Source organism: Zophobas morio, unplaced genomic scaffold (genome assembly GCF_036711695.1).
Source record: "Zophobas morio isolate AGI-343-1 ecotype UQ-CSIRO unplaced genomic scaffold, CSIRO_AGI_Zmor_V1 ptg000012l, whole genome shotgun sequence".
NCBI lineage: Eukaryota > Metazoa > Arthropoda > Insecta > Coleoptera > Tenebrionidae > Zophobas > Zophobas morio.
The window spans coordinates 17126785-17139330 of NW_026972117.1; the positions used below are offsets into that span (position 1 = coordinate 17126785).

The 12546-nt window shown below is 36.5% G+C and overlaps 1 protein-coding gene across 2 annotated transcripts in view; it reads right to left on the bottom strand.

Annotated features, from left to right (window-relative positions):
- The window catches only part of Ap (apterous), a 251371-nt gene that overhangs the window by 179524 nt on the left and 59301 nt on the right, over positions 1–12546 (bottom strand). The window contains exon 2 of one of the 2 annotated variants that reach the window (XM_064054613.1): positions 4823–5325. In XM_064054613.1, coding sequence (XP_063910683.1) covers positions 4823–5325 — 503 coding nt within the window. Of the gene's footprint in view, positions 1–4822; positions 5329–12546 lie in introns of both variants that reach the window. The other variant, XM_064054612.1, reaches the window with a different exon arrangement.

The following is a 12546-nucleotide window of genomic DNA, read 5'->3' on the forward strand; positions in this document are numbered from 1 at the left end:
TAAGCTAACAAGCAGGATACATTTCGGTGAAAGATATAGTGACCTTATGACCAGGGGCGGATGAAACTGTTGAACCAGCGCGGGAAAAATTCTGACTCGCGCCTGAAAGGTCGAAATTTTGCTTCATTTGAAAGTAGATCTATAAAATTTAGATTCGAACATTAGCGCCTCTGACAATTTCCCGATTTCTAGATGGCCTAATCCGCTGCTGCCCGTAATGTCTTGTCTTAGCAGTAGTTTGAAAGAATCTCGGAGCTCTCCTGTGTCTGGTTTCTGAAGTAGTCTGAAAACATTTCGAGGACTCCTTTTGTTTTGTTTTTGAAGTACCTTGACAAAATTTTGGAGACCCCTTGTGTCTAGTTTTTGAAGTAGTTTGAAAGAATCTCGGGGACCCCTTTTGTTCTGGTTTTGAAGTTGTTTTAAAGGATCTCGGAGACCCCTTGCGTTTGATTTTTGAGGTATGTAGAAATTCGGGGACTTCTTGTATCTAGTTTTTGAAGTAGTTTGAAAGAATCCCGAGAGCTATCTTTTGTTTTAGAAGTAGTTTGATAGAATTTCGGGGATCTCTGGTGTCTGGTTTTTGAAGTAGTTTGAAAGAATCCCGAGAGCCATGTTTTGTTTTTGAAGTAGTCTAAAAAAATCTCGGGGACCTCTTGTGTCCGGTTTTTGAAGTAGTTTGAAACAATCTCGGGAGCCTCTTGTGTTTGGATTTTGAAGTGGTTTAAAAGAATCTCTGGGACCCCGTTTGTGTTGTTTTTGACGTAGTTCACAAGAACCTTGGGAACCCCCTGTGTCTGGTTTTGAAGTAGTTTAGAAGAATCTCGGAGACCTCTTGTGTCTGGTTTTTGAACTAGTTTGAAAAAATCTCAGGGACCCTTTTTGTTTTGTTTTTAAAGTAGTTTACAAGAATCTCGGGAACTTCTTGTGTCTAGTTTTTGAAGTAGTTTGAAAGAATCTCGGGGACCCCTTTTGTTCTGGTTTTGAAGTTGTTTTAAAGGATCTCGGAGACCCCTTGCGTTTGATTTTTGAGGTATGTAGAAATTCGGGGACTTCTTGTATCTAGTTTTTAAAGTAGTTTGAAAGAATCCCGAGAGCCATGTTTTGTTTTTTAAGTAGTCTGAAAAAATCTCGGGGACCTCTTGTGTCCGGTTTTTGAAGTAGTTTGAAACAATCTCGGGAGCCTTTTGTGTTTGGATTTTGAAGTGCTTTAAAAGAATCTCTGGGACCCTATTTGTATTGTTTTTGACGTAGTTCACAAGAACCTTGGGAACCCCTGTGTCTGATTTTGAAGTAGTTTAGAAGAATCTCGGGGAGCTCTTGTGTCTGGTTTTTGAACTAGTTTGAAAAAATCTCAGGGACTCTTTTTGTTTTGTTTTTAAAGTAGTTTACAAGAATCTCGGGAACTTCTTGTGTCTAGTTTTTGAAGTAGTTTGAAAGAATCTCGAGGACCCCTTTTGTTCTGGTTTTGAAGTTGTTGTAAAGGATCTCGGAGACCACTTGCGTTTTATTTTTGAGGTATGTAGAAATTCGGGGACTTCTTGTATCTAGTTTTTAAAGTAGTTTGAAAGAATCCCGAGAGCCATGTTTTGTTTTTTAAGTAGTCTGAAAAAATCTCGGGGACCTCTTGTGTCCGGTTTTTGAAGTAGTTTGAAACAATCTCGGGAGCCTTTTGTGTTTGGATTTTGAAGTGCTTTAAAAGAATCTCTGGGACCCTATTTGTATTGTTTTTGACGTAGTTCACAAGAATCTTGGGAACCCCCTGTGTCTGGTTTTGAAGTAGTTTAGAAGAATCTCGGAGACCTCTTGTGTCTGGTTTTTGAACTAGTTTGAAAAAATCTCAGGGACTCTTTTTGTTTTGTTTTTAAAGTAGTTTACAAGAATCTCGGGAACTTCTTGTGTCTAGTTTTTGAAGTAGTTTGAAAGAATCTGGGGGACCCCTTTTGTTCTGGTTTTGAAGTTGTTTTAAAGGATCTCGGAGACCCCTTGCGTTTGATTTTTGAGGTATGTAGAAATTCGGGGATTTCTTGTATCTAGTTTTTGAAGTAGTTTGAAAGAATCCCGAGAGCTATCTTTTGTTTTTGAAGTAGTTTGATAGAATCTCGGGGATCCTCTTGTGTCTGGTTTTTGAAGTAGTTTGAAAGAATCCCGAGAGCCATGTTTTGTTTTTGAAGTAGTCTGAAAAAATCTCGGGGACCTCTTGTGTCCGGTTTTTGAAGTAGTTTGAAACAATCTCGGGAGCCTCTTGTGTTTGGATTTTGAAGTGGTTTAAAAGAATCTCGGGAACTTCTTGTGTCTAGTTTTTGGAGTAGTTTGAAAGAATCTCGAGAACCTTTTGTGTCCGATTTTTGCAGTGATTTGAAAGAATCTCGGGGACCCTGTTTGGTTTTGAAGTAGTATGAAAGAATCTCGGGGGCCCGTTTTTGCTTTGTTTTTGAAGTAGTTTGAAAGAATCTCGGAGACCTCTTGTGTCTGGTTTTTAAACTAGTTTGAAAAAATCTCAGGGACCCTTTCTGTTTTGTTTGTAAAGTAGTTTACAAGAATCTCGGGAACTTCTTTTGTCTAGTTTTTGGAGTAGTTTGAAAGAATCTCGAGGACCTTTTGTGTCCGATTTTTGAAGTGGTTTGAAAGAATCTCGGGGGCCCGTTTTTGTTTTGTTTTTGAAGTAGTTTGAAATAATCTTGAGAATCCCTTGTGCCTGGTTTTAGAAGTAGTTTGAAAGAATCTCGGGTACCGCTTTTGTTTGTTTCTGAAGTAGTTTAAAAGAATTTCGGAGATCCCTTTTCTTGTCTCCGAAGCAATTAGAAAGAATCTCAAGTACTAATAAAAATTCTACATCATCTCTACCTTCGTCTTAAGCAAGTTATTTCCAGATTACACACATGTATAAAATTCAACTTCCGCAATGATATTTCATTGTAATAAAAATAAGAATTTCCCACCCGCCCGCCCAGCGTTTATGGTGTTGTCTATAACAAAAAAAAACTTCTTTTCATGAAATTTTTCTAAAAAAAGCTGTTTACTTAAGGGAAAAAATAGCCCTTGATTTCTTTTATATTCAAATTTTTGAGCTCGTTCAACTTTTAAATATTTTTTTATGAAAAGAAAAACTATTATCTTTATTAAAAAAAGATGATAACACATATTTTCTTGAATATTGAACAACACTAAAAAAGCACAGTTTCCCACAAATATAAAATAAATCCCCTGAATTAGAATGAAAAATATATTTTTTTAATAAAAGTAAGTTTATTTTTCAACATGTGAACTCACACATTTACAGAAAAATATTTTACAAAAAGTTATAAAATATAGATAATACCAGTCACAATGTACGAAAAAAAGGCCAATGACAACCGATTCGCTCGTCATTACGCTATTCAACCGTTACATAAAAACTCAAAGTGGATTCATAAACCACAAGTACAGAACTGTTATTTTATGAAATTTCAATGGAATTTATAAATCAAAATGTTGATGTGGCGTCATTAAATTGTTGGTGGGCATAATTAGAAAATGTTGCTTAACGTTTTAGAATGTACATGATATTCCTAACATACGTATCAGGTTTGACGAAAATCGATCCTGTAGTTTTGGAGAATATCTGTCCAATAAAAATTGACACAGATGACAGAGAGATAGAAACGGAAGACCTTTTTTTCATACTCTAGGTGTCATGAAACGTTCAGAAAACATAAAAGTAGCCATTTGACATTTGGATCCTATTATAATACTTTCTTAGCTTACGCTCGGGAAGTAAAAAAGGGATAAATTCGATTCAAATTACTACAAACCTGTAAGTTTAACTCGAATTGTTGTTAAAATTACCGAAAAAATTATTGTAAAAGTGTGCCATGTTTTATTTTTCAATATGGTATCGTCCTCAATGAACAATATGGTTTTATGCCTAGTAGGTCTACAGTTAAATGTAGAATTCCCATTAACAGTTGGTTGTCCAATTAAAGGACCGTCCTCCGTGGTGTCCCGCAGGGATCTATTCTGGGACCACTTTTATTTTTATGTATATGATATCATGTCAAATGTAAAATATCATCTTTTTCTGGCGATACAAAATTGTACTACGAGTACAATCCATTGGTTCATTATAGAACAATGCAGGAATCTCTCGGTAAATTATAGGTTTGAATGAAAATAAATGTCATTCTACATCTAGGTAAAAACAACTCTTGTTTGACATATGGTACAAACTCCACAAAACGATTGGCGGTGGAATCTTATCGTCACCTTAGGGTTTTATAATTACATTAGATTTGTCATGGTATCGGTATATTATTACTTTTGAGTATGAAAAAGCGAGATCATTGCTCTTTTTATTACTAAGATTTTCAATAGTTTTTCTCCTGCTGCATTTACCCATCAGTTATGTATTTATAATTGTCGCCAAATTTTAGGGTAGGACAACAGTTTAGAGCGTGGACTACATCGAGGATAATTTGGTGCTAGAATTTGGCTCTTGACTAAGGACCAACCTGAACTCAAAAAGCAACCATTTTCAGCAAACTGTCGTCAGAATTTCTTACCTAACAAGGCGTGTGATATGTATTGTATAGCAGAACACTGAATACAGTAATCAATTCTAATTCCCTAGAGTCTTTTAAAAAAGCAATAGACCGGTATCTACTGGTATTAGATACATTTCCTTAATAAATTGACACCTTATTTTGTAATTTGAGCCCCATAAAATAATATTTATGGAAACACATTAACGTTTTTCACTCTCACCCTGATTTTTCCAATGTTTCTGTTCCATTTGAACACATTCTAAATCTGAATTGTTTAATCGCTGTTGCCGTTTTGTACTCACCTGTAGTAGTCCTTTTTGCAGTAAATATTCCCGTCCCTCGAAAAACACGTGATCTCCCCGTCCAGCGTATTCCTGCACTGGCAACACTGCAAACAGGAAGCATGCCACCTCCTGTCCACCGCCTGCAGATAGAACCTGTCCGTGATCCTCATCCCGCACCCCGCACACACGGCCCCGTTCGCGTCGTCGCCGGCGGCGCAGCTCGGAGGCGGCGTCGGCGGCGTCCCCGGCGTCTGCAGCGGTTCGAGTTTCGGTATGTGGTGTTCGAAGGACGAGTGCGGCCTACTGCAAATCTCGCCGGGCGGCGGCTGCGGTTGGTTGGCCGGGGGCGGCCGGCACGTATCCGAACCGCACGACTGGTGGTTGTTGTTCGAGGGGGTGCTGCAAGAACTGCCGCTGGATACCGAAGGGTCAGCGTCACCCATTGACGAGTCGCACGATGGCAAGTTCGGCGATAGGTCGCGGGATGGATCGTACGCCGGGCCAATGTACTGCTCGTGCTGCTGCTGCAACAAATGGAAAAGTTAGAAGGATGTTGTTAGTCTTTAGGTGGTAAAAGTCTAGCCAAAACGGGTAAATTTGATGACGCCATATCAAAATTTTGCTAAGTAGGGTCAACCTTTATGCGACACCTTGTAGGTATCTCCCCAAGTGTGAATATTGAAAGCATTGTAAGAGATTCTAGAACTCCAGCAATTATTTAAAAAAAAAACGGTACAATAGAGTGCTCAATGGATGGGTCAACTTTGTCTAATAGATTTCTTTTAGTTGTTAGCACTGACCGTTTTTCATCTGTAGGTTGCAGAATTTGATGGTACCTGCATTTGACTCAAATTATTGTCGTTCCTTTCAATGTTAAACATTTTTCCGCAGACTTTTGCAAAGAACTAATTTTGGAGCACCCTTCGAATATAAGACAATTATCAGAAAGAAAACGAAAATTGGAGTACGTACATAGAATTATAAGGTCGGAATCGTCAATTGTCAAACACGTTGTGTGATATTTACAACCACGACTAAAACATTTTTGTGGTTTATCAAATTTTTTTAGTTTCCATCGCAGATATTGCAGGACGACGTTTTAGTATGCTAAAAAAATTATCAGTAGAGATAGCCGCTAGAAGAATACGAGTGGCTACGGAAAAAAATAAAAATCCGTGGGGGTGGGTGGGCGGTTCTAGTAGCCTCTAAGATAAGACTGATTTTGGCAAATGAGATACCCTCTGAGAAAAGAGAGGGTGGGTGGGCGGGGCTAGTAGCTGCTAAGATAAGACTGATTTTAGCAAACGACGTATCCTCCAAGAAATTTAATTAAATTATTATAAGAACATATACTAGAGGCTCCAAAGCCCTTTCAAATTTTTTCCAAACAGGAATACCAAAATTGGACAGTTTTATTAAATTCAAATTCTTGATACTAAAGTTTGACTAGAAAGTTGTTAGATTCTTGGAATTTGGAAGTCCACCAGTTAATTATAATTATAATTTAACAATGTAAAATAAATAATAATAATAATAAAAAACCTGAAAGGGAATTGAATAACAAGTTCATACTGAAAACTATTTCAAGAAATAAATTTTAATTTTATTAAACAGAAATAAAGTACATATTCTTACCAACAATGGATAATAGATACATTCGAAAAAAAAATAGTCCGTGACCATAACCATGCTAACATTTTTGTAATCCACACGTCGCGTCGGAATCTATATCCCTCAATTTAATCAGAATTTTTAGATGACTTTTTCAAAAATGAAATTTCCCATTATCTATTCGTATTGCCTCCCTTATGCAAATTTCGACCCATTCTCGACGATTTTCGAAATTTAACTAAGTATTTCCTAGATTTTGGGCCGCAGAAGTCACTTCTGGCTTCATTTCTTCGATAACTTAAACCGTTTTTCCAGAATCGTCCATTGAAATCTCGCAATTTTTAAAAATTTCAAAAAAATTGAATTTCACATTAATTATTTATAATAATTTTTATAATTTCCGTTACCATAAACATGCTATGTTTTTGGATATATATACATCTCTGAATTTTTTCAAAAATGAAATTTTACACTATGGTAGTACTTGTCAAATAACCTAACCTCTAAGAAAATAAAAGGCGGGTGCCAAAATAAGACTCATTTTGACAAATGATTTTTGCAAATGACATATTCTCTAAGAAAGTAAAGGGTGGGTGGGCGGGGCTAGTACTTGTCAATACGATACTGATTTTGGCAAATGACATATTCTCCAAGAAAATAAGGGAAGGTGGGCGGGGGGCTAGTACTTGCTAAGAGAAGACTGATTTTGGCAAATGACTTATTCTGCTAAGAAAATAAAGGTTGGGTGGGTGGGGTTAGCAAATTGAAACATCGGATAAATGAGAAATCGGAAAATTGTACAACTGTATAATCGGAAACTGAAATATCGAAAAATTGAGAAAAAACAATTCTTGTAAAATCGAATTCGAAATTCCAGTTCTCATTTTTTTTAGTTTTTAGATTTTTCAACTTTTGAATAAGTATTTCATTTGATAATTTGTTTGACAATTTTGCAGTTTTTAATTCCAATCTTTTGATTAACTTGACAATTTTTGAATCTTTTGATTTTTAATTTTTCAAGTTCTCAAGTTAAAATTTTTCCTTTTCACTATTTATAATTTTTCGATTTTTTAACTAAAGGAACAAATTTATTCGAACCGAAATTTTGAAAAATTGAAAATTAGCAACAAAATTTTCATATGTTTTAAAGTTAACGGTAAACATGGCAAATCGGTGATCAAAATTACTTTTTACATCCTTCCAAAAATTCGGTGACAAATAATCACAAATCAAAAATTTAAAAAAATAAACATCATTTTCTCAATATTAATAATATACATATAATATTAAATCAAATACTTAATTGAGAAATCGGAAAACTGCCGAAATTGCAAAAAAAAAAACGAAAGACAGATCAAAAAATTGAAAATTTAAAAAGCGAGAAATTGAATAATTCGACAGTTGAAAGATCGAAAAACTGAAGAATCTATAGTAGTAATCACTACGATAAGAATGATTTTGGCCAATGTCCTACTTTTCTAAGAAAATAAAGAATAGGTCATCTGCCAAAATCAGCCTTATCTTCGCAAGTATGAGACTGATTTTTGCAAATGACATATCCTCTGAGAAAACAAGGGTGGGTGGGCGGGGCTAGTACTTGTTAAAATAAGACTGATTTTGGCAGATGACCCACTCTTCAAAGAAAATGAAGGGCGGGGCTAGGACTTTTCTTAGAAGAGTAGGTCATTTGCCAAAATGAGTCTTATTTTGGCAAATACTAGCCTGGCCTACCCGTTTTTTATTTTCTTAGAGGCTAGGTTAATTGGCAAGTACTAGCAAATTTCGACTCATTTTCAACGATTTTCGAAATTTAACTATAATTTTTCTTGTAGATTTCCGGGCGCACTTCGGACTTCATTTATTCGATAACTTTAAGCTTTTTTCCAGAATTAGATAATTAATTCGGTGCATTGAAATAACAGAGTTTTTAAAAATTTCAAAAAATTCAATACAACACCTACAGAAAGAAGATCTTGCGTCATTTTTCAAGTCGCTGCATGTTTTCAAGTTCAGTTCGGATTGCAGAGTTTTTGTTCGGATTAAAGAGATATCGACTTCAACTAGCCTCTGTTCGGATTAGTGGATGTTCGGATAATCGTGGGTTCGGATTATAGAGGTTATACCTACTGTATTTATTTAGAAAAATACCAGAAAAACCAAACAGATGTTCTTAGACTTTATTTTTTTATAATGAAACCTGAACATGCTCGCTGCTCTCGCATTCTGAACATTATTTTTTTTTAAGTTTAGCCTCATCAATATTTAAAAAAGTGTCGTAGCGAAATTGTTTGGGTTCAATTATAGCAATAATAAATGTCTTGATTTTTGAAAAATACGTCCTTAGAATACGAGCGCAGCAAGCACGTTCAGATCTTTCCAATTTTAGTAATTAAGTGTAAGTAAGTCAATGATTAAGAAAGAATGTCAGCGAAGTTGCCTAGGCTTTGATGAAATAATAAATGTCTTATTGTGTTCAGGGCCGGCTCTAAGGGACCAGGCGCGCCGATGCAAACTTACTGTTCAACGCCCTTAAAAAAAAAATTGTAAAAAAAAACAAATAAAATTTTGTAATCACATATTTTTGTAGAGAGATACTTTTTATTAACAAACATGCATAAAATTATGATGAATCAATCTTAATATATAAAAATGTTTGTCTTAACTGACAGACTGATTGATTCATCAACGCAAAGCTTAAACTACTGAAGCTACAAACATGAAATTTGGACAGTAGGTTACTTTTGTGTCATAAGCACCCATTAAGAAAAGGTTTCTGGAAATTCCGCCCCTACGGGGACAAAATAGGGGATGAAACTTTGTGCAGAAATGCCGTGAGTTTTTAAGTCAGACGAGTTCACTGGGGAGGGAGGAGTGAACGAGATGAAAAATGATAATTTCGGAGGCTGCACGGTCGGAATCAATACATGATCGTTTTCCGGGTTGGAACCGTGTAATTTCTCAAAAGAGTTTCGCCTCTGATATGGTTGACATACTGAGTTACCGTGCTCTTTTGCCTTATTCTTAACCCTGCTCCTGAAGATGCCACTTACCAAAGTGTGCGAAACGTTGAGCCCAAAAACCCAATTTACACGGTTCCAACCCGGAAAACGATCATGTATGAAAAATGATGAGTCCAAATTGCGAATTCCACGCAAACGGAGCCGCGGACAACAACTTTTCTATAGTTTAGGAAATATCGTTGTACCCTATAAAATTTTCTTGCCAATAACGAGACGGACAGTAGTACAATAGCAAGAGATATTTACAACTTAAAGTTGTCACATGGCGGTAATCCGCAGACCTTAAATTTCTAAAGCAGCGGAAGTCCGATCCTATGCGTACAATTACCTGCTAAATGTTCTCCTACAAATTCGGGGGGACTGGTGTGAGCCATAAATATTTCTTACCACTGTACTACTGTCCGCCTCGTTATTGTCAATAAAATTTTATAGGGTACACCGATATTTCCTAAACTATATGTAGTATAAATATAAAAATATTTATATTGCAAACGTTTTTCAATTTTTAATATTGTAAAATTGATACGATTTCAAAGTTATTTTTAATTTAGACTTACCTCAATGTTAATCGAAATTTAAATTTAAAATTAATGATGACAAAAAGCCACGAAATGATACACAGAACCAAATTCGGCTACAAACAGGAACAGTGAAAAATATAACAAAACTGCTGAACAACCACCACAACCAAAACCAACCGACTAGACTTGGAAAATAAAATTTTTAAGTATGCCGACATGGACTTTTGTAAAAACAAACGTGACAAATGTTAGGAAAAACATCTGGGTGTGGTCATACCGCTGTCTCGTCAAATTGTTACCCAGATAATGCATCATAAATCTGGTTATTTTTTGTCGGTATTGATCTAAAGGTCCCATCACCCAACCCAAAGGCGTACTTTTTTTCAATTATTACAGTTTGAAAGTGCCAGGAATTGACTTCTTGGGATCTGTTTTGGTGGTCATAGTGGAATGTTAAAATGTAGCTTTTTCTGAAAAGTTTTCGATGGGCGCCTTGGTCTGTTACTACTATAATATTTTATTGGTAGTGATTCAATGCAAAACTAATATTAATTTTTTTTTTATAGAGTTAATATAATAGCATAGGCGGCGCCCGCCGCCCGGCGCCCTTTGTCACGGGCGCCCCGATGCGGTGCATCTTTCGCTTACCGTGTTAAGCCGGCCCTGATTGTGTTAATTAGTGAAGTTGTTTGGGTTCAGTTATAGTATTAAATAATAAATAAATCTCTAGATTTTTGAAAAATATACCATTGGGATCCGAATACAGACAGCACGTTCAGATCTCTCCAACTTCAGTTATCGATATTGTTTTTTTTTAATTTACTTTTTATGCAGACGATAAATACATTTTTTTGTAATCAAGTCCGTCTAGAGGGTATGTTATTTGGCAATATCAGTCTTGACTTGGCAAGTACTACCCCGCCCACCCACCCTTTATTTTCTTAGAGGGTATGTCATCTGCCAAAATCAGTCCTATCTTGGAAAGTACTAGCCCCGCCCACCCACCCTTTGTTTTCTTAGAGTGTATGTCATCTGCCAAAATCAGTCTTATCTTGGAAAGTACTAGCAAATTTCGACCCATTTTCAACGATTTTCGAAATTTAACTTTAATTTTTCTTCTACATTTTGATCAGCGATTTGCCATGTTTACTGTAACTTTAAAACATCTGAAAATTTTGTTTCTAATTAAATAAATAATAATTATTTATCATAACCATGTAAAAGTACGTATTAGTGACCAACGGACGTATTTAAAACCTTTTTCGGGCTCTTAAAAACCGTACATTCAACATTCGCGATTCCTCTCCCCGTCCAAATACCCCATTTCGTCCGTTCCGTCCACGCCGTGGAAGCAAAGCGTCCGTATCTCCCATAACTCATCTCCGGTGTCCGTTTTTTCCCCGTGGCGCATTCTGATGTAAAGGTTTGTTGGTTTAGCACGCGTGCCTGTTGCCACACAGGTCGGCCGAGATAGTCCAGGTCACGACCCTCTCGGAGGGCCCTCGTGAGGTCCCTCACCTCCCTTCGGTGTAGCGCCGTCGGTCGAACATACCTACTCTTCTGACAGCTATCACTCTCACGACCCGGCCGCGGCACGACTTGGCCCGATAGGGACCCATCACACTCATTATGTTATGAAACGGCCGTGTTACCTACCTTCGTGTTTGTTTTGAGCTGAGCCAGTAATTATCAAGCGCAAGCTCGAATCTACCATCAGCAATAAGCGATTGTTTTTTAATTGCATGGGACTTTGGGGATTGGCTAGTCGGGATGGGGAAAATGTGCGGAAAGATGGATTCCGGAGTTGGAGCAGGTGGTTTTCGAACCCGGTGGGGCAAGTAATGTGTCTTGATGTTTAAGTTGCTTTGTGGCGACTTCCTAACTACTTTTACTTTTGGTTGAGAGAAGTCATTATTATGCTAATGACAGATTGGAAAAAAATCTTTTAAAATATATCTTCTTTGACAGCAATTTCCCTTTAAAACTAATAAAAGATGGATATTTCAACGGACACTAATAAGATGCAGAAAGGTTGGAGTGGCGAGGGGTGAAAGTCCGCACTTAATGGATTAGTAGCTGTAAAGGATTATTTTTAAAAGAAAGTCTCCATTTTAAGGAATCATTTTAATAAAAATACCATTCTAATAAACTATCTTTTTACTACTTCATATCAGTAATCACGCCCTAAAATTTTAGTGGATACAAAAATAACGTTCTGAATATACATTTGAACTAAATATAAGACCAAGGAATTGGTATTTTTACGTCTTTCCTAGTAACTTTATATTGCAGATTTCATGGCAATCGGTCTAACAAGAGAGGGATGGAATACATACTACCCTTCTGACTTTCAGCGACAAATTGTAAAATTTACGACAGCAGTGCTTTACCCCCAATCCCCAATTACTACATAATTTTCGTTTCCTCCATAGCTTGTCCGGTGAACGTCGCCGTCGTCTCATCAGTAAAGCTCGGATTATATGCAAAATGCATATCTTCCAATTTTCGTTTTTTTGGGAAAATTCTTTGACACAACAACGAATTTGGTAATTTCAAATTAATTAACGGTAATTAAATTTTGCATATTTTG